Below are 22257 nucleotides of genomic sequence, written 5' to 3'. Positions count from 1 at the left end.
ATCCTAGTTCCCCAACCAGGTATTGAACCTGTGCCCCCTGCATTGGAGGTGCAGAGTCTTAACCACCGGACCATTACCAAAGTCCCAAAATTTTGGTTTGTTTTTTGTCTCTCCCTTCCTGTTAAGGGCCTCGGATGGTGCCTCACTGAGTCTTGGTCTCCTAAGAAATCTGAGTAGAAAGGATGGGGCCAGGAGTCAGACTACCTGGGTTTGGGCCACAGGTGGGGTTTGAGACAAAGGATTTAACTTTTCTAAGTCTCGTTTCCTCATGTGCAAAATGGGCCTGAAAACGTTTCCCTCTTCCCTGTTGCACTGCCATGTGAGGACAGGTAAGGCGGTGGTTTGGGTAGCTTTTGAAAGCGCTACACAGTCCTTCTCAAACTTTACTGTGTGCATGGGGATCTCATTAAAATGCAGGTTCTTGTTCAGTATGTCTGGGTGGAGCCCGAGATTCTGCGTTTCTAATGAGCTTTCAGGCATTGCTGTTGCTTTGAAATCATACCCTACCCTTGGGGAAGCTGGGTTCAGTCTGAAGCCTTATGTGGTCAGGTGGGAGATGAGGGTCCTGAGGAGAGAGACGGCCCCCTTCAGCACACAGCTTCCCAACACCAGAGCCCCGGGAGTGGGTTACAGACCAGGCTGTCAACATGCTGATTTCTCAGATCCTGGGCTGGGTGCAGCCTCCTGAGTTACCCCGCTGTACCAGACGCATCATCGTCTTCCATGTGCTGCAGGGTGGGCACATTTGGGGTGCACTGCAGTCTTCAGAGACCCCTCACCAGCTCTCTGAGGTGTGGACACTGGGGAGGAGGGGACAAGGGGGCAGATGGAGGTGGTAGGTCGTGTGGTGGTAGCTCTGAGACTACGAGGTTTCCATGGGCAGAATTTCGTTTTGTCCTGGACCTCACACCACAGTGCAGCCATTCAGACAGCCCGAGGTCCTGTTTCTCTGTTCTTCACTGGTTCCCCCTGAGGGTGGCAGGCAGTGTCACCGTCTCCTCCTTCCCACTTTCCTCCTCCTGAACTTATAAACATGCCACTGGGATTAGAACAGTTAGTGTTAGGCATTTGCATTTGTCTAGTTTTAAATTATTTTAGCTTTAGACACGGTCTTCTTTTTCTTGTTTCAGAAATCCTTTATAAAATTACTTTCTGAAATGTCAAAAGGATTGATATATAGATATATTTACAAAAATACCCATTGGTTACGCTTATTGTTTATCATCTGTCTTCCCCCCAGTTGAAACTCACGAGTTTTTTGTGTGTTCATTGATGTGTCCCAAGCCCAGTGCATAGGAGGAGGTTGGTGGGTGCATGTTGAATATTGAATAACTTGATTGCAGGTCTCAGTGCTTATTTTCTTTTCACCTTCTAGATGTTTATTCTTTCCAAGAAGAGGAAGCTGTTTTGGACCCTCATTTGGCCAAGCACTTAGCACATTTTGGAATTGACATGCTTCATATGCATGGGGTGAGAAGGATCTCCTTTTGTCTCTATTCCCACCTTACAGGGAAACTGTTTGCTTTATTTATATAATTCCTATCACATGCATCTTCATTTTATAGGTTTTAGGTTTTAATGTTTGCATTTACTTCTCAAACTTAATTAGCATTTTCTTTTGGTTATCAGTGTACTTAGAGTTTTAAAGTTTTATAATGAACATGGCACCTCATCAAGTACCATTTTGTTTTAGTTGGAGTTTACTTGCAAAATTTTTGTCTCCTTTGATGGAGAGCTGCATGAATCATTTTTTGTTCACTAAAGGCCGAAGGTATGGGGAGATGACCTTTAAAATGATTTGTGACCAACATCCCTTTAATTAATTTCAGGAAGGGAAGGAGAGCTTGTTGGGGGTGTGTGGAAAGAGTAAACCAGTAGATTATTTATTGTTGATGGAAACCCTGTGCCTCATTTTATATTGTGTTTTCAGGCTGGTGTTGTGGCTGTGTAATATTTGACCCTATGAGGAGCCAGTTAAATGTGCATGTTTTGCTTTAGCCCAGGCCATCTCCCTTTCCTCACATTCTCTGTCTAATTCCTCTGTCTCACTCATGTCACTTTTTAATTTATTTTCTCTGCTCTTCTTTAAACCTCCCTCCTACGTTGAGCTTCTCCCGAGCCCCGTGGTTTTACTCCACTTTCCTCTCCAATTGTCTTGCTTTTTGTCTGCTGTGTTGTGTTGTATCTGCCTTTTTTTTTTATTGATTCCTGTTTGTCTTCTTCCTCCTCCTATCCCCTTTCCCCTTGGTCTTTGTCTCTTTTATTGTTAAATCTTTTAAATGTGGTCATTTATTAAATTATGGAAAGCTATACCTAACATAAAGCTTACTATTTCAACAATTTTTAAGCATACAGTTTTGTGGCACAAAGTCCATTTGCCTTGTGCAACCATCACTATCTCAGTCGCTTTTAATGAGGTTCTTTATTTCTCTGTTTAATTGAGGGGAAAGGCAGAAACCTCTGTTGCTGTTAGAAATAATTTGTGGGATGTGATCTTGGAATGACAGTCATCGTCAAAGTTGTATTTCTTCACTGATCTTGCCCCAGACAGAGAATGGGCTCCAGGACAACGACATCAAGCCGCGGGTCAGCGAGTGGGAGGTGATCCAGGAGACGGGGACAAAGCTGAAGCCCATGTACGGCCCAGGGTACACAGGGCTCAAGAACCTGGGCAATAGCTGCTATCTCAGCTCTGTGATGCAGGCCATCTTCAGCATCCCAGAATTCCAGAGAGCGTAAGTGTCCCGTGCAGACCTGGGCATATAGACTGCCCCACGTCTCCTCTGTGCCTGCTCAGGCAGTGTGTACCAGGGAAGCCCTTCCTCACCAATGGCAGGACATTTCACGTTTGTGCTGTGACTTCCCATATGAAGGCGGGTGAGAACCCTTGAGGTGTTACAGGGATCACATGAGATAAGGAGAGGTTTGTAAACTGAAAAAACTCCTACAGGGATTTGTCACATTAATAATGGCTTCTGTTTTTAACCTGGAGAAGGAAATGGCAATTCTCTCCAGTCCTCTTGCCTGGAAAATCCCATGGATGGAGGATCCTGGTAGGCTACAGTCCATGGGATTGCAAAGAGTTGGGCATGACTGAGCCACTTCACTTTCACTTCACTTTCTGCTTTTAAACCTGCCACCTCTATGCCGAAAATACTGTAATCATTAATCTTCACAGCAAACCTGCCTCATCTCTCCCTCTACATGCAGTAGGAGAGGTTCGCCGATTTCTTTGGGCAATGGTGAGTGAGTGGAGTTTCTTAGAGAATTTAGGTTTTTTGCTGCTCAAACTGTGGTTTGTAGATGGTGCTGGTCCTTGGACTGCTGAATATGGACTTGTAATGGGATAGGTATGGCAACTGAGAGTGGGCATTGAGAAATTATAGTAATTTGACTTTGCCATTTTTTATAAGTGGCATTTCATTTTTCAAATACAGCTGACCCTTGAACAACTTGAGTCTGAACTGCACAGGTCCACTTATATGTGGATTTTTTTTCAGTAAATACGTATTACAGTACTGTTGGGTTGACCAAAATGTTCATTCGTGTTTTTCTAAACCATCTTATAGAAAAACCCTAATGAACTTTTTGCCAACCCAATACATGATCGGCTGTTGGTTGAAACCATGGTTGTGAAGGAACTGTGAATTCTAAGGATGGACTGTAAAGTTATGCATGGAATTCCAATTGTGCGAAAGGTTGTTGTCTCTAACTCTCGTTGTTCGGGGTTGAAGTCTTAATTTATTTTTATTGTATTTTTAAGGACTTCATCTATATGATTTGAAATCAACAAACAAGCTGGCCCTTCACCATAGGTAACTGGGAGGCACTGCTTGAGGGCAGCTCCTAACTATGCCTGTACAGGCTGCCTGCTTCCTCCCTTGGCCAGGGAGGGAAGGGCTGTGTCTCTGGGTGTTGTCTTCCTTAAACTGTGCTTAGCACAGGGAGCCACAGAGACCAGCAGCTGTAGGTCATGGGCAGCTGCTGTCTAAGTTTAGGAAATAATATGTAGTGTTTCCCAGAGCAGGTAGGTTTCGACCTTGGTTCAAGTATGGAAGAGGACACACATGTGCTAAGGCAAACTGATGGACAGACAGCACACTAGGAACAGCACAGGGCAATTTTGTACCCACATGGAATTGAATGCTAATGATTTTAATAGTGGTTGTGTGTTTAGTTGAGTTCAACTCTGTGACCCCATGGACTGTAGCCCACCAGGTTCCTCTATCCATGGAGTTCTCCAGGCAAGAATACTGCAATGGGTTGCCATTCCCTCACCCAGGGGATCTTCCTGACCCAGGGATTGAACCCGTATCTTCTGTGTCTCTGGCATTGCAAGTGGATTTTTTTACCATTGAGCCATCAGGGAAGAAGCCCTTAATGGTGATTATTAAAAGTATATCAAATATTCTTTTCCTTCCTCTCTTGATACTTAAAATCTTACCTCTTCTTACTGTTTCTGGCTTTGGAAATTTATGGTCAGCTGTCCATGTCAGGTTTTCATTTTTTCATCCAGCCAATAAAGAGTGGGTTCTGCTCTGCTCAGCAGGGCGCTGGGTGTGGGGGGTTCAGTGGTAAATAAGACCTGGTGCCCAGCCCCACTTGGGGAAACAGACCTTAAATAAATGTAGACCGTCCCTGATTTAAGATTCTTCAACTTAAACTTGACGATGATGTAAAAGTGCTGTGTATTCAGTAGAAACTGTACTTTGAATTTTGCATTTTGCTTTTGGCTAGTTTTCCTGGGCTAGTGACAGATGGTACATACTCTTGTGATGTTGGGCAGGCAGCAGCCATAGCTGCTGTACCTGGTCAGGTACAAGACCCTGAGGGTAAACAACCATCACAACCATTTTGTACCCAGATAGCCTTTCTGTTCTGCACTTTCAGTACAGTATTCAGTAAGCTACAGCAGATAATCAACACTTTATTATCAAGTAGCCTTCAAGTAATTAGATGATTTAGCCAACTGTAGCTAATGTAAGTGTTCTGAGCATGTTTAAGGTAGGCTAGATTAAGCTTCAGTGTTTGGTAGGTTAGGCATTATGAATGCATTTTTTTTTATATTTTAAAATAAAATTTTTATTTTATTTTTAAAAATATGAATGAATGTCCATAATACCCTAAAATTTGAAAATTATTGGAAAAGTTTTATTGGAGTACAGTTGATTTGCAATGTTGTATTGGTTTCATGTGTATAGCCAAGTGAATCAGTTATACATATACATATATCCACTTTTTTTTTTTTAGATTCTTGTTCCATATAGGCCATTACAGAGCACTGAGTAGAGTTCCTTGTAAGTGCATTTTCAGTTTATATCATCAATTTATGATGGGTTTATTGGAATGTAACTCTGTCCTTTATTGAGGAGTATCTCTAATTGTAAGAACAACTGCATGATTTTAAATATGCTACACTCCATGAAGAAAAAGGAAAGGAGGTGGTAAGGGAGGATTTCTTTGAAGAAACAACACACAAAGGGATACTCACTTTGACTGCTGTGCAGGAGGAGTGGAGACAGGGTTTTGGAGAAAAGGAGGAGCCAGTTTGAAGCTCTGAGATGGGAAAGCCTTTTCAAACGTATGCATTGTGCATCATATGATTTTTATAAATTCTTACCCATGTCTCATACTTGTATTATCATTTGATTTGGGAATAATGTAGCTTCATCTTATCTGTCTTATGCGCCAAGATTTTTTTTTTAACTATTGAAGAAAAGTTCTTATGGTAGGTGTTGTATAATTATTATTTCTTTTAAACTCGAATGAAAGAAACTTGTATTCTTTTGTCACAAAGCACAACATTTTTTAGTGCTTTACTGTCTATCGTTTTTGAAAACATTTTCTACACATCAAAGTTTGATAAATAATCTTCTGAATTTTTCTTCAATGAAAAGAACATACCTCAAGTCTGTATTTTGGATTTAAGAGTTGAATCTCTTACCTAGTCTTATTTCAAGTGTTTTAGAATTTTGTAGTATCTTATATCTTATATTTTATTTCCTAAACATTTGTTGTATATATTAGAAAATGAGCAACTTACTATTCTTACTTGTCTTTTGGTTCTTTAACAAATATCACTGGGTTGAAAGGCTCGCTCGTCAAACTCCCTTTTTCCCAGCAGGACTAACTCAGTGGAGTGGTCTCTCCATTTTGTAAGTAGAAAGAGTGACTCACAGAGAGATTAAATGACTTACACACAACCGCAGTATAATTTGGGAACATCAGCTGGACTCCTTGATACCCTGTGTGCCACCTGAACCTAGTTTACATTTCAAAGTAATTCTGATGAACAAATCTAAATAAACTGGTGTACAAATTGAATGACCACAAGGGTGGATTTTTAGATAGCACACATGTTTTTTGTTTTGAAAACCACTAGATTACAAATTGAAGATATAAGTACTTTAAAAATTATCCAACATTACTGCTGTCTTTTAATTTTGTTGTAATAGAAGATATTCCTAGTTGATGAGAAAAAGAATATAAATTTGTAGCAAAATGGACTTTTCAGAAATCAAAGATTTATCCCTTTAAACGTTATTCTTCTCCATCAGCCTTGACAGAAAGCCTAAACTTTTCACTAACGTTTATCTTACCAGTTTTTTTTTTTTTTTTGGTCTTGTTAGGTTTTGAGGTATGATAAAGACCAGATTTTAAGATAGCTAATATTGATAATGTATATCAAGTTGTATATTAAGAATTCTCTCTTACACTGAATATAGTTTGGTTCCAAAGTTTGGTTTATGTATTATTGGTTTTTGGTTCTTTGAACATTTCTAGACGGAAGTATTGTCCTAGTGATGTAACCAGAAGCCATTTGAATGGGACTTTTCCAGAGATGTGGTGCTCTGTTAATTTTCATGTTGATATATAACCTGGGACACAAATTCTGAGTTTGTTGCCAGCAGTTGCCTGGAAGTTTCTAGTAGCTGAAGGATCTAATTAGAGATTATTACCAACTACAGTGTATTATGGTTCTCTGCCAAGGCTTTACTGCAATAATGCCTATTCTCTTGGGTTATTTAGTACTCAGTTATGGAAATTGGTTATGTGATTATGATATGAATATATTCATTCAACAAATATTTATTGAGTGCCTTTTACATGTTAGATGTGGTTCTAGTGGTAGAGATGTAGTAATTTAGATAAAGTCTCTGCCTTCATGGAGATTATATTCTAGTATGTAATCTCTAGAAGGATAATAAACAAGAACATAAATTATATACTTGCAAATAGTGATACATGCCAGGAAGAAAGTTAGCCAGGGTCAGGTGTAGGGAACTCGAAAGGGTAGGGAGATGGGGAGGTGGCTTTTAATCAGACCTGCAAAAGAACAATGATCTTTAGAGAGAGTGTTCCAGGAAAGAGACGACAGGATGGCATGACTCTGAAGCAGGAGCGAGCTTGGTATGCCCTGGGCAGCAAAAAGGGGAAGTGGCTGGGGTGTTGTGGTGTGGGAGAAAGGGGTGGGAATGAGGTCAGAGAAGTAGGCAGGGCAGATGCAGGAAGGGGCAGGAAAAGAAATCTGTTTCTGGATTCTTCTTTCTAAAACTTCCAAGCTCAGAGAACCTAAGCTTCAAGAGGGGAAGGTAAAGACCACAAAGCAGGGAGTATGAGATAGGAAATGAACTTAAGAAGTGAAAGGAATGATTGTGGGTTGAGATGAGAGATGGATGGTTACAGTTAGATTGCTATGTCACATAAACTGGTCAGAAAGAGGGCTTGCGGATGGGGCAGGTACAGCCAGCAGCATGGTTCTGGGCACGGCTTGGGAGCCAAGCTGCCTGGGTCCACTCTGGGCTTCATCACTCCCTCCTGGGTGGTTTTGGAAGCTACCTAATGAATTTGCATCTTGATTTCTCATCTCTCAAAGTGGGTGATGACAATGATCCCTTCCTCATACGGTTGTAAATGAAGACTTAGTCAGGCAGTATAGGAAACTCTCCAGACATGGTAGTTGTTACTGCTGTCATTATTAATTTTGACATGACCAGAACAATTCCTTACCTTACCTTTCGGTTTTGAGAAGGTAGTTGCGATGGCCTAACCCAGTGCTGCTCGACTCTGGCTGCATGTTGGACTCACTGGGAAACTTGTAAAAGATTCCAAATCTGAGAGGATTTTAACTCATGCCTGGGGTTAAGGCCTATTGATAGAAGCATAAACATTTTCAACTTCAGTGTGTGTGTGTGTGTGTGTGTGTGCTCAGTTGTGTCTGACTCTTGCGACCCCACGGACTGTAGCCCACCAAGCTCCTCTGTCCATGGGATTTCCCAGGCAAGAATACTGGAATGGGTTGCCATTTTCCTCCTCCAGGGGATCTTCCCAACCCAGGGCTTGAACCTGGATTCTTTTACCACTGAGTTACCTGGGAAAGCTGCATAGGGAGGCCCATAAATGTGTCTGCAGAGGTGGGAGCTCAGGGAAAAATTCTGATTTAGTTTTGACAGAAAGGCAAGAAGGTCTTGGCTAGGATGATGGCTGATTTTGGTTCTGTTCGTCTCTCAGTTCCTATGTTTTGACTGTTGCTTCTCGTTGCTTCTCATTTTCTAGGTATGTAGGAAATCTTCCAAGAATATTTGACTACTCTCCTTTAGATCCAACACAAGATTTCAACACACAGATGTAAGTGACCTGCTGTAGTTTTTAAGAAAAGTTTATCTGAAATAGTGCTCAGAGTGGTTATCTCTGGGTTGCAGAATTAAAGACGATTCTTTTCTTTACTGTCTGTATTGTTTAAAAGTATTCCAAAATAAGCATGTGTTGCTTTTGTAAAAAGGAAGAAATTAGTAAAATGATAAAGTACTGAGAATTTGAAAATGGAATCAGTATCAAGCAGAATCAAGTAAGTTATTTGTGAGTAATTGAGATACAGTGTTTCACTAAAAGCAGCTGTAGTTACTGAAATTTGTAGATAATTTTGGCATCTCTGAGGGGAAGCAACAATGACCTTTTTGTCTCTTTCTCCCTCCTGTCCAGGACTAAGTTAGGACATGGCCTTCTCTCAGGCCAGTATTCAAAACCTCCCGTGAAGTCTGAGCTCATTGAACAGGTGATGAAGGAGGAACACAAGGTATGTGTCTGGGTGTCTGCCATGTTGACTCAGAGGAAAGAAGGACCTCCCTAGTGACAACGTGGACTACCTATGATTTGGTGAATGGTGGCTGTAAATTTCTTGAGCTGTCAACATAGCTTTTTCATTTTAGGGTCTAGGGTGTCTATCTGCTCTTAAAAGTTGTGATAAGGAATGGCCACAAGGTTGTGGTTTCTAGTGACATTTGCTTCATGGATTATATGTGATTGTCATCATTACTGGTCTTTAGAAATAATATTCTTCATAACATAGAGCTGGAATGGAAGGAATAAATGTATAAAAATATAAACATTTTCCCCCTCGTTATCCCTGTCTTGGTGCTTCTAGTATTTGTCTTCTCCTAAGCCGCAGCTTTGTTTCCTAGGGTTTCTCAGAAGGTTGTTTGTTAAAACACAACACACATATTCCTATCCCCCACCCCCACCTCCTAGCAGAGGATTCTGAATTTCTGGGGAGGGCTGGGCAGTCCTCATTTTTGGTAGGCTGCTGGGGGTTTGAAAGCATACTTTGGTAAAAAAGAAACTCGGTTGGCCATTCAGTCACTATTAATTGACTGACTGAAAGGTGTGCTTCATCTCCTAATTATCAGACTCACATTTCCCTATGTCTGCGGGTTGGGCTACTGACCCCTCTCTGGGCTGCTCTGTTAATGCAACTCCGAGGGTATCACTTGCAGCCTGGCCTTTTGGAGTGATGCAGTGGCTTTGGAATTGTGCAGGGCACAGCTTACACAGCTGTATTTGGGGGTCTAGGTTCTCACAACTGCAGATGTCCTGAGTGGAATGCAGGCCCCGCTTCCCCATCCCTCTTGCTCTGCCTCCAGGCTACCTTGTCTTGACTTAGTGGCAAGTTCTTTCAGTTCTGTTTTTCATGTGTGTGATCTCTGTGCTCCCATCTTAACATCAATCAGCCTTGACTAATGCCTGCAGACTGAGAGCAAGAAGTGAAAGTGAATAGTTCTTTTTCAGAATGAAGCCAATTAGTTGCGGAAGTAGAGCAAACAGGAGAAGAGATATTAGGCAGGGAAAATATAGAGGCAGTGTTTGGGGGTGGGGAGAGGGAATTAGGTTGTGAGGAGGGTGGAGAGGGATGTACGCATTCTGGGGCTCAGGCCAAGAGATCAGAGTATTGTGGGCAGGAAGTCCTCTGTTGCATTGTTACCCAGCCTTGTAGCAAGGAGTCCCTTATCTACCAGGGACTGGAAGAGCCTTCCTTGATTGGAATGGAGTTGGAGTGGTTTGGGTGCAGGGCTGGGCTTTCAGGTTATCCGGGCTTCTTCTACCTCTGAGCTCCTGTGTAACTTTGAAGAGGTGATGGTGAAAACACTTGGTCCAAAGTTTTGTGTTATTTATTTATGCGATGCTGGGTCTTTGCTGCTCTTTGAGGGCTTTCTCTAGTTATATCAAGCGGGAGCTACTTTTCAGTGCATGGGCTTCTCATTGCGGTGGCTTCTCTTGTTGCGGAGCGTGGGCTCCAGGTATGCGGGCGTCAGTAATTGCGCCTTCCGGGCTCTAGAGCATGAGTTCAGTAGTAGTGGCGGATGGGTTTAGTTGCCCTGAAGCATGTGGGATCTTCCTTGACCAGGGATCAAACCCATGTCCCCTGCATTGGCAGGTGAATTCTTAACTATTGAGTCCTCAGGAAAGTCCCCAAAATGTTTTGATCACATTTATCCTGGGTTTTCATCCAGGCTGTCACTTCTTGGGGCAGAGTCTATCTTTCGTGGTGGAGGAGATGGAGACTTGGTTGGGCCTCGGGGGCCTGGCTTCCTCTCCTGACTCTGCAAAGATCTGGAGACGGGGTGGCAGTGGGGGGAAAATCCTGTAACCTTTCAATCTCAGCTGTCAAATGGCATTGGTCTTGCTGGTGGTTGTGAATATTTCAAGTGTGAAGGGGCCCCTCTCTAATGTAAATAAAATCTGTGTACGTTACAGGACTGTTGTGTTTTTGGAATCTCCTCATTTGAGAAAATGTAAAATGAAAACTGACCAATTTAGCAATGTTTGGAAGGAAAATTTACTTTTGTTAACATCACAATATCCTTTTGTGATACTAGAAAAAAGTAAATAGTTCTTATATAAGGCATATTCTTTATTTAGACTGTGAACAGCTGGAGACCCTCGTCTCCTCCTCACCTTGGATTAGTGTGGGAGTTATGTGATCTTCAGGGATCTGAGGCTTGCAGGCAGGAAGCCCTGCCCTGTCTGGCTCAGGGTGTGCAACCTGGCAGCCCTTGGGCCACGTCTGTTCTGCAGGTGTGTTTTGCTGGGCCCTCCCACAGAATCTGAATTTCCAGTTTCTCTTAAACATTCAGAACCTCTGGCAGTCCTTGGCCCCTGACAACAGTTGGCTGGAGCTGAGTAGCAGCCCTCCCATCACATAGGACACGCAGTCCCCAGCTGGCTCCAGTCCCCTTGTGGTTTGTGACCTGATTGGTACGCTGGGTATTTGGGTGTGACCCTTGGTCTAGATGATTTATAAAGTTCTTCCCCTCACTACCATCTGCACCCCTGAGGTGCCAGGATCAATTAGAGTCCCTTTGACATTCAGAATAAGCTTGAATTGACCTCATGATTTTCTTTGTGGCCCCAGAGGTGTCAGTTTCAAGCTATTACTTGAACAGACAAGTAATTCATTGTAAGATCTCCACTGCTCTTGACAGTGGAGGGAATTACTTTCTGAGGCATCAAGATTTTCACTGGCAACTGGTTTCAGAGCAACCAATTTGGGAGAACCTTTCTTTTTTAAGGTCTCAGGAGCCCTGTGGTCAGGTGGTCTCGTCCCTGGTCTCCGCTGTTTGTCTCTTGTCTTGTAGAGGAGCCTGAAACGCTCTGAGAGAGGAAGGAAGATGTGCTGAAACAGAGGATAGGTTACGAGAGGAATGTGTGCCACACAGAGAGCCGTGTGGCAGGAATGCCTTTCAGGGCCTCCACTACCAGTGATACCAATGACTGGCACAGGCCCTTCCTGTGTATTCCCTGATGCAGAAATGGATGCACAGAATCCTTGCCTACAGTTACAAGTCAGGGAGTGGAGAGCTGGGGTTCATACCAGGGAGTCCGGCCCTGAGTCTGTGCAGTATTGATGGAGTCTCTATGCTGTCTTGCTTCCCTGACAGCTGTTCTAGTACTCATTTCAGGCTCCCAGGGCCTCTGTGTGTGGAGCTGCAGATGGGTGATAAAGGGGCTGGGTGGATTTTGCAGAGTTACCAGGTAGCCCAGTAACTTGGACTATTCACACCTTGGGTCATTTCTAAAATATATACTTCATTGCTCTGCTACAGACCAAGGTGAAATCGAGTTTTTATAGATGCATGCTTAATATGCATTTCATCTACAAAAAAGATTTTCAGTGTTTTGTGGGGGCACTGCCATTTCTATATAAATTTGTTGATTTTTAAAATTAAATTGCATCTATGGTAGATAAAACCTGCTCACTATGAAAATACAGTTTTTCTTCTCCAAAAAATGTATTCCAGATCTTTATGCATTCTAAGACAGTGCTTTCACACATTTTAACACAGATTACTCTATAATTTATTTTTCCTTCTGAAGATAGCACATTATTAACAATTCTGTATTCCAAACAGTTTCTTAAGTGACAGTTATTTTGATTTCCCATTCTAATTAATCCTTGACACAAAATTCCTGGCCTCAGTTTTTGATCAACATGAGATAACCAAGGTTCTGCTTCCAGGTGATGTATTTATAGCTGCAAACAAAAGAACTTTATTTTCACTAACCTCCATTTTCCTACTTTGGGCAAATGTAACATTTCTAACTCACCTTTTAAATTATGAAAAATACCTTGGGGGAATAACCTCTGTTCCTTTAGCTTAGGAGATTTGGGGTTTGGACATGAGTTAGGAATTACTTGTCCAAGGTTTATGATTTAAGGTTAAAAATTTAAATCAAAAGATGATATACTCCTGTGTACTGGGGACAGGCTGAGATGCATATATATATATATATTTTCATCCTGGTGATCTTACAGTGTAAGTATCTCTACAAGCATTGCTCTAATAAGTTGATACAAAGCCTTAGTCTTTCTCCTTGTTAGTTAAAGCATTCAGCCGAGACGAATATGAGTGGACAGTGACTGCCTTCTTGGTGCACTGTTAAACAGAAAGCTCTGTGTAAGCATTTGGGAAAGATTCTGAACACTGTAGTCCTCTCTCTAATTTTAGCTGATCTGTTTTCAAATTGCTGATGGAGAAAGTAAGTACAGTATCCTATAAATATGACAGGTTCCTTAGGTGGTTGCTATTTTGGAGATGGTCTGGGGCTCTCTCTTGTAAAGTTGTCAGGACAAGCCATTGCTTCTGGTGTCCAAGGGTCAGCTTACAGAAAGCACATGAGCTTCCTAAAAGTCTCATTCTTGGTCAGTGTTGGTCTCTCTTGTTTGGTGATGGGCCCATATGGGACACTCAGGTGATGGCACTGGCTCAGTGCCCACTAGGAAACATGGTATTTCTTTGATTCCTTTTATTTGTTTTGGCTGTACCATACAGCTTGTAGAATCTTAGTTTCCTGACCAGGGATTGAACCCAGGCCAAAGCAGTGAAAGCACTGAGTCTTCACCACTGGACCACCAGGGGATTCCCTCTGGTTCTTTTTTTAAAATTAAAAAAAATAGAAAACAACATTTATTTTTAATTGAAGGATAACTGCTTTACATTGTTGATTTCTGCCAAATGTCAACACCTGGGGTTCTTATTTAGGCTTTTTGGTTTCTTTTAAGTGACCGCTTTATTCTGGAATCTGATCTTTTAAAAAAATTATTTAAATTTGCAAATAATACACAGACATAGAGAGCAGAGTATAATGAATCTCCATGTACCATCTCCAATTTGGTTTCATCAATCTCCCCTCAACTCAATTTCACCCCTCCTTCCTCATTCCCTTCCTCTTCTTTCCCTGCAGAAAATGAACACAAAATCTAAACACTATCCTTTTCACCTGTAAATATTCAATATGCACCTGTAACTAGAATACTTTTTTTTTTTTAAAAAGCAATATGTTGAAAGTTAATTAAGGTGTTAGAAACACACTAGCAAAATGTATCATCCAGTACCCAGCCAATATCCATATTTTCTCCTGCACTGTCAAAGCGCTATCAACCCTGAATATTCATTAGAAGGACTGGTGCTGAAGCTGAAGCTCCAGTACCTGATGTGATGGGCTGACTCATTGGTAAAGACTCTGATGCTAGGAAAGATTGAAGGCAGGAGGAGAAAGGGACAACAGAGGACGAGATGGTTGGATGGCATGAGTATGAGCAAGCTCCAGGAGGTGGTGAAGGACAGGGAAGCCTGGTGTGCTGTAGTCCATCGGGTCACAGAGTTGGACACGCCTGAGCGACTGAACGACATCAAAGACAGCTTCTTAGAGTTCTCCTCTTTTTGCAAGACTGACTGATCTGTTGAAGGAGCTGAATCATTTGCCCCAGGATTGCTTCCTTAAGGTGTTGTTCAGTTTGTGTTTCTTATAAGCTGGAAGTTAGATGTGGAAGCTTAATTAGATTCAGGCTCAACATTTTTATAGCCTGACTTTCTATTATATGGACATAATGTGAACATAGTAATAGTTGATCATGGGAATTAGTGAATTTCCGCCCTCAGAAATCAGAGGTAGAACAGGTGAGGACCATGGGTGAGGACAGAGGGGCTAGCTGTGGTTAGGCATTAAGTGTAGAGTGGCTGAGTTTGAGATAAATCAGACCAGCTGTGAAAGCTGGGAGCTGGTCTGCAGTGGGGCAGAGACAGCATGTCTCCAGTTAGGAAGCTTTTTAATGACTTCTCAATGATTATCACTTCTCAAGCTATAACTTGTCTGCTGCACCAGGGATTAGGCCAGGTCAGTTGAGGACAAACAAAGAACTGAAATGGGCACCGAGATGGAAGAGGCATGGAGGGAAGTGAATGAGGCTGGGCCAGAGCCCGATCGTGGGGCTGAGCCTCTGGTTTTCACCGTGGTCTCTGTTGGAACTTCTCCCAGCTGTACGACCATACGGTGGCATAGAGCAGCAGCCAACTCTTCAGTTTACTTTCAGCAAGTTGGTAAACTTTCCCAAGCAGCTGCTTTGATGGGGACTGGCAGCCAAGCACAGCTTGTAAGAGGTAACAGCAGCAAGCAGTGAGTGTGTGCGTACGTGAATGCCTAAACCCAAATTCACAACGTGAACAGGCGTATTCCAGGTGGTGCCTCTGCACTGCCCAGATGGAGACGTCGTTGTTGGCCTGGCCTGAGAGGTTGACCTCAGAGGTCGATTTGAAGAGGGCTTACTCAGAATCCGGACACACTGTTTTCTCAGCAGTGGGTAAGAGAGACTTTGGATATCAGAGGTGAGAACTAGGCACATGTAGTTCTTGCAAGAGACAGTGTTAGGACATGAGAAAGATGGATGGATAAAGAGAGAGAGCGAGACAGATCTACTTTCCTAGTTGTGTGATCCTGGGTCAGTTACTTTACTCCTCTTGAACTCAATTTCCTCATCTGTCAAATGTAGAAAATTATAATAGTCACCTCATGAGGTTGAGTAATTTAAGTAAAGATGCACATATAAGATGTGCCTGCTGCCTAGTAAATGTTCATCCTGGTACCTAGAATAGTGTCTGAAATTTTGTAACACTTGGTAAATTCCTATTGAATGAACGACTAAATGTTGGTATGCAAATATAAGGCATTATTTGCATGCATGTGTTGGCTGATACTATATAGATATATGTCAGCATTATGAGTGAAGAAAGTTACAACTTTTATATGCCTTTCAGGAGGTGTATGTGTGGGTAGTTAAATGGATCATCAGGTATAATTTGGTCTTCGCTGATGCTGAAGGCACATTTGCAGCCTTCTGTGTGTATGTAGGCTGATCATTTATATACAGGTTCCGAGTCCTCAGATGCTCAAATGCTGCCTCTTTGGGGAATTCTTCTCCCAGAGCTGCCAACACTGTTTTAGGTTGTCTGCAGTGTTCCCTAATATTTGTTATAGATATGTGTTGAATCTCACCTTCACCCCACCTGTTGTCTGTCACCTCGTAGTGAGGAATCCCCAACATGTTCTACATGAAGTAGGTGGCCAGTAAATACTAGATGCCCAGATCAGATGTATTTTGAGCAAGACAGAATTCTCCTGGGTTTTATTAGAAACATCGCTTAGAACATGTGTGCCTTGAAGAGACTTCATATGTGGAGCTGCCTCGTGGCTGCCGGGAGAGAGAGCTCTTGGAGTTTTCCCATCGCTTTTTGCATCTGACTGTGTGGTTGTGCACCCCTGCCGTGGCCTGTGGACCCTAGGCCTGGACCCTGGTGTCCAGGAGATCTCACAGAGGTGTGAGACAAGGCCTTCGCCTGCCAAGTGCTGCAGTCAGGCTGAGGAGACAGGCTAGAGTGGGCTGAATGTTAAAGCAAAAGGCATGATGTTGAGTTCAGTGCCCAGTGATGGCCCAGATAGCAAGTTCTCTGTATTTCTGAGGAGGGGATGGTGGCCTGGAGGCTGCGCATGTAGAGGTTTTGAGACGTGGGTGCACCTTTGCATGGAGCGCAGGGATTACTTCTTCTGCTTGATTGGCAAGGTGAGGTTTGTCTCACTGAGACCTAATGTGTGCTGCAGCTGCGACTCCAGTTTTGCTGCCAGGAGTGTGGAATTGGGATCAGAACCCAGTTCTGGCTCTTTGCTGGCTGCATGGTCACCTGGTCATAAGACCATTTCAGTTGACAGACTTGGTGGCACTTCTCTGCAGCCTCAGTTTCCCTGGCTGTAAAATGGGGATAATGGTAGCACCTGCTTTGTAGGGTTTTGCTACTTTGTAGGGTTTTACACAAGGGGATGTGCTGCACCATTATTAGAAGCTGAACTTGGAGAGGACTCAGGAAACAGCTTTATCCTTAAAGATGATGTGGATCTTCCAGTCTGCCTCTTTAGAGTATCTCAGGCAGAGTGCCCGGGTTTCCCAGCAGATTGTTGTTCACTCAGTCGTGTCTGACTCTTTGCCACCCCATGGACTACAGCACACCAGGCTTCCCTGTCCTTCACCATCTCCCAGAGTTTGCTCAAACTCATGTCCATTGAGTTGGTGGTGCCATCCAACCATCTCGTCCTCTGTCGTCCCCTTCTCCTCCTGTCTTTGTTCCTTCCAGTGAATATTCAGGGTTGATTTCCTTTAGAATTGACTGGTTTGATCTCCTTGCAGTCCAAGAGGCTCTCAAGAGTCTTCTCCAATACCACAGTTCAAGAGCAAATTACTGGCATTAAAAAGCCCTGCTGCTGCTGCTGCTGCTAAGTCGCTTCAGTCGTGTCCAACTCTGTGCAACCCCATAGACGGCAGCCCACCAGGTTCCCCCGTCCTGGGATTCTCCAGGCAAGAACACTGGAGTGGGTTGCCATTTCCTTTTCCAATGCATGAAAGTAAAAAGTGAAAGTGAAGTCGCTTAGTCGTGTCCAACTCTTAGCGACCCCATGGACTGCAGCCCACCAGGTTCCTCTGTCCATGGGATTTTCCAGGCAAGAGTACTGGAGTGGGGTGCCATTGCCTTCTCCGATTAAAAAGCCCATTTCACATTAAATCTTGTTTAAGGCTTCTCCCACTACCAATTTCAGGTGCCTGGGAAACCAGCAGTGTAGAAAGGTCAGTGTTGGCTTGCTCTAGTGTTTTTCCATTCTTGCTCCAGCTCTTTCCCTCCTCAGGCTGCTCCAGGTTCAAGGGTTGGGGAGATTGGAGTTGAGGCAGAGCCTTTCCCTGAGCAGAGTGTGTTTGCTCCCTCTTGGCTGCGTGAGTCTGTGATCATGGTTGGCCTTTTGTGGGCGCACATTAGTGGTTCTTTCAGAGATGTGCTTGTCCTTTCAGTGACCCCCACGAGGACCTTTTACCTGATGCCCTGACCCAGTGACCTCTGTGAGCCCTACCCCAGCTCCTCAGCGGGCCGCCCTCCCATTGTCTTAGGCAGCGTCCTCTCTGGAGGAGCCCAGTTGCCTTCTGAGCAGTCCTTTAGCCCCCCGGGGAAGCTTACACATCCAAAGGTCACAGCCAAAGTTGTCCCAGCTCTTCCCATCCTGGCAGCTGCAGGCAACCTCCTTCGGCTTCTCTAGGTGAGGGTGGGCTCCCAGGAACACCCTGTGGTCCAGAAGCAGCCCTGGGCTGGCCCCTGAGCAGTACTTTGCCTGGGGCTAGGAGCCATTTCCTCTCCTTTCTCTCACATTCCCTCCTGGTGGTGGGGAAGCGATGCTGCTGGGCTCACCTCTCCTCTAACTTCTGGCAGAGGACTCCCTCCCATGCCCCAGTGCATCCCTAGTCTGTTCTGAAATGGGTTGTCGCAGACCAGTTTGGTCACTATGGAGCAAGTCCTATGCGGACAGAAATCAGGGTGTTTATCGTGCCTTTTAGTTTTCAGTCAACAGAAGAGCCCCATCCCATTCCCATGTCAGTTTCACAGCACAGTGCCTGGTACGCAATCAACGTCCAGTGTGTCCTGGCCACTGTCACTGTTTAGCTAACGTGGGCTTCAGTATTCTTATCTGAAATCCTGGCTACTGATAGTCTCTGCTCTGCTTCCCACTTGTGAGTTTTGGTTTTATTTTTATATTTTAGCCTCAACAGAATGGGATCTCTCCACGCATGTTTAAGGCCTTTGTGAGCAAGAGCCACCCGGAATTCTCCTCCAATAGACAGCAGGATGCCCAGGAGTTTTTCCTGCACCTGGTGAATCTAGTAGAGGTAAGTCAGCCTTTAGAACTGCTGGAAAGTGTTGTCAGAAGCGTGTCCAGCCCTCGCGTGCAGTCCCGCCTGTGCGGCCAGAACGCTGCCACCCCCAGCCTCTCCCTGTCTGGTTCCTTTTAGAGTTGGCGTCTCTGGGGCTTCCTCTGTTCGGCCCGCTTGTTGTAATTGCTCCTCAAGCCTGGCTTTCTTGGCCTTCATGGATCTCCCTGTTCTCCTCCTAATTTGAATGTGTTCTAGGAGTGCTTATCCATTTTGTCGTTTCCTGTTTTTGTTTTTGTCTCTGTGACAAGCTCTTGGAGAGGCCAGTGTGGTATTTGGTATCCTCCTGTCCTCTGTCCTCCGAGATGCTCGCTCTGGGCTCAGAGCAGAATCCAATCACTTTAAATGCTGTGGTTCTTAAAGGCCACTGAGAATTTATGACTAAAGGCTTTTTTTCTCCCCTCTTAAAAAAATTAACTACTTTTTTCCTGATGACTAGTGTGTTCTTTGTGGAAACAGAGGCACAGAAGAGAAAATCAAAACCACCCCCATACTGCCTGCTCCCCCAAACAAGCAGTGCTAACATTCTGGTGTCTGACTCCCTACCTCCACCCCAGTTATTTTCCAGGTGCAGTTTATTCTCTGCTTGCTGGTTTGTGAGCAGTGTTTTCCTCTTAACCTGCTGTGAACATTTTGCCATGTCATTATGTACTCAAATATAGCCTACTTTCTTTTTTATTTGTGTATAATTTACATTAGTACATTTATAGAATCATATCATACATGGCTTAATTTTTTAATATAAACAAATTTTAAAATATATTTTTTAAATAAAAATTTGCTTAAATTAAAAAACTTTACATTTTTTAAAATTTACTTTTTAATTATTTTTAAGCTTTTTATTTTATAGTGAGGTATAGCCAGTTAACAGTGTTGTGATAGTTTCAGGTAAACAGCAAAGGGACTCAGCCATCCATATATGTGTATCCATTCTCCCCAAACTCCCCTCCTATCCTGTCTACCATATAACATTGAGAAGAGTTCCATGTGCTGTATAATAGGTCCTTGTTGGTTACCCATTTTAAGTATAGCAGTGTGTACATGTCCATCTCAAACAACCTGACTATACGTGGCTTAATTTTTCCGGTGCAGCCTTTGATTTTTTTTCCCTCCTTTCTCTTTACTTGGCCTTTCATATCTCCTTTCTTCTAATTCTGTCTAGGTAAGTCCCTCTGCCATGACTTTTGATGGCTGCATACTATTTATTTACATGATGAACTATAATTTATTTAACCAATCTCCCATTTTTGGACTTTAGGTAACTACCAGTCTTTTGCTTTAAAGTACTCTGAACTGGTATGCCCAGAGGGAATGTTTAGTAACATCAGATCTTTTCACCAGATTTATATTTGATTCTGTACTCATTTTTATACATGGGTGGCTCTGACAGTAAAGAATCTGCCTACAATACAGGAGACCCAGATTCGATCCCTGGGTCAGGAAGATCCCCTGGAGAAGGGAATGGCAGCCCATTCCAGTATTCTTCCCATGGACAGAGGAGCCTGGCAGAATACAGTCCATCACAAAGAGTCGGACATGACTAAAACGACATAGCATGCGTGTCCCATGAAAGTAATATAAGCTTACCGACTTGATATAATCTCATTTTCAGAGGAACCGCATTGGCTCAGAAAACCCAAGTGATGTTTTTCGGTTTTTGGTGGAAGAGCGGATTCAGTGCTGTCAGACCCGAAAAGTCCGCTACACGGAGAGGGTGGACTACCTGATGCAGTTACCTGTGGCCATGGAGGCGGCAACCAACAAAGGTAGTGTTCCAGAGCGGGAGGTGAACAGAGCGCTTCTTCACACGTGAAGACCCTCGAGTAAGAGCTGGTGCAGCTTAGTTACTGCAGAGCTGTGTCTGGAGTAGGCCTGGAAGGGGTCTGCTCTGCATGTCTCTTCTCATCTATACTTCAGTCCCCATGTAGCTTTCTTTGAGATTTTCATGGAGCCGGTTATGGAGGAAACCTACTTCAGTGCCTATAAGTTTCAACAACAGGTTGGTTTAGAGTCAGTTTAATTTGGAGGAAATTATTTGTAATTTAACATTATCACTTACAAGTTGTGCTGTAAAGTCTGAGGGAAGTGGTCAGAACTACCTTTTTTGATGTGAGCCATCAAAGAATCCATCTTTGGCATCTGAACAAAGTGCCTGTTGTGGGTGATAAAGTGTGGCCGGGCCCTTTGTCAGGCTCCCCTTAGAAAGGTCTCTGGACCTTGGAAGCAGGAAGAAGGCAGATACCCAGGTGGAGGGGGTGATGCTCAGGGGAAATTTCCTTCAATAAGTCTGATCTGCTTCTTCAGACAAAATAGATGAATGATATTTCTTAGAACTAACATCTTAGAAGCAAAAAAAGGAGAAATATCTGCTCAATTGCTTATCTCCTGTGAACTGGTCATTTTTGTAAAGTTCAAACACTCCTTGGGTGGCTTTTTTATACTCTTTTTGCAGGGGTGGTGGGTAGTCACTTTATTGTGTTAATTGGAAAATGATTTTAAGATGAAAAAATTTCCATTTTCTATAAACTTCTACAGCTTTTCACTAGTTTTTAAATTCTTATTCATTACACAAAGTAGAAATGGGGTGGGGATCTGTGGTTTGTTTCCTTTTTAGCATGAGGCCTAATTGCTTTCTCTTGCCTACCTTGGTGGGTGCTGGCTAACATATTCTACTCAGTTCTGTGATCCTCTCTAAACTCACTGTTTATAATTTATGAGTGGTAGCTATTTGTTGTTGTTGTTGTTGTTCAGAAAGGAGATTTGTAATTTAGTGTCAGGAAATTGATAGCTGGAAACACGTAATGCTAGCATCCTAGACAGAAGTCCATCCTAAACCGCTGGTGGACTGGGAAATGAACTGTAAGAGCATATCCAGATGTGTTTAAGAAACCACAAAGATACATCAGTGGCATCTAAAAACTGATAAATCAGAAGTGATTTTTTGTAACACAGAAGGAATTCCTGGAAAGGTCCATTTGAAATACATAGAATTTTGACTTATAGGTGGTTTCCAAGAGTAGATCCGCTGACTCCTGGGAAGCTCACAGGGTACTCACTTTTTTCCCCTGGGTGTTCAGTCATTTGAGCAGGGATAGTGTAGAAAGCCTTCTGGGTTGGCTGCTCTGCTTTCTGCAGTGTCAGGTCACCCCACATGAAGTTGTCTGGGTGGTGCTGGGTAGGATTGCAGGTCTGGTGCCTTGGGTAACTGTGTTCCTTATAGTTCATCCTGCTCTTTGGCCTGCACTCTCTGTGACCTCGCATCATGGTCAAGGGCCAGGAAGAGGTGAGACCTCGGATTTCTCTGCATGAAATTCTCTGGTGTGGAGACTTTGTGATTAGAGGGTGGTTTGGGGTCAAACCAGTCTTGACCTCTGGATAAATGGAAGCCCAGGTTCATGCATCAC

The 22257-nt window shown here is 43.4% G+C and overlaps 1 protein-coding gene across 2 annotated transcripts in view; it reads left to right on the top strand.

The window, feature by feature from the left end:
• USP13 (ubiquitin specific peptidase 13) overlaps nt 1-22257 on the top strand; it is a 131459-nt gene that overhangs the window by 61198 nt on the left and 48004 nt on the right. For both annotated transcript variants that reach the window (XM_061415126.1, XM_061415134.1), the window contains exons 7-12: nt 1376-1470; nt 2548-2735; nt 8557-8628; nt 8983-9076; nt 18686-18811; nt 20466-20619. In XM_061415126.1, the coding sequence (XP_061271110.1) occupies nt 1376-1470; nt 2548-2735; nt 8557-8628; nt 8983-9076; nt 18686-18811; nt 20466-20619 (729 nt within the window). The remainder of the gene's footprint in view (nt 1-1375; nt 1471-2547; nt 2736-8556; nt 8629-8982; nt 9077-18685; nt 18812-20465; nt 20620-22257) is intronic.

The sequence above is a fragment of the Bos javanicus genome, chromosome 1 (genome assembly GCF_032452875.1).
Source record: "Bos javanicus breed banteng chromosome 1, ARS-OSU_banteng_1.0, whole genome shotgun sequence".
Classification (NCBI taxonomy): domain Eukaryota; kingdom Metazoa; phylum Chordata; class Mammalia; order Artiodactyla; family Bovidae; genus Bos; species Bos javanicus.
The sequence above is the reverse complement of the archived record's forward strand: the minus strand, read 5'-3'. Positions and strand labels throughout refer to the sequence as shown.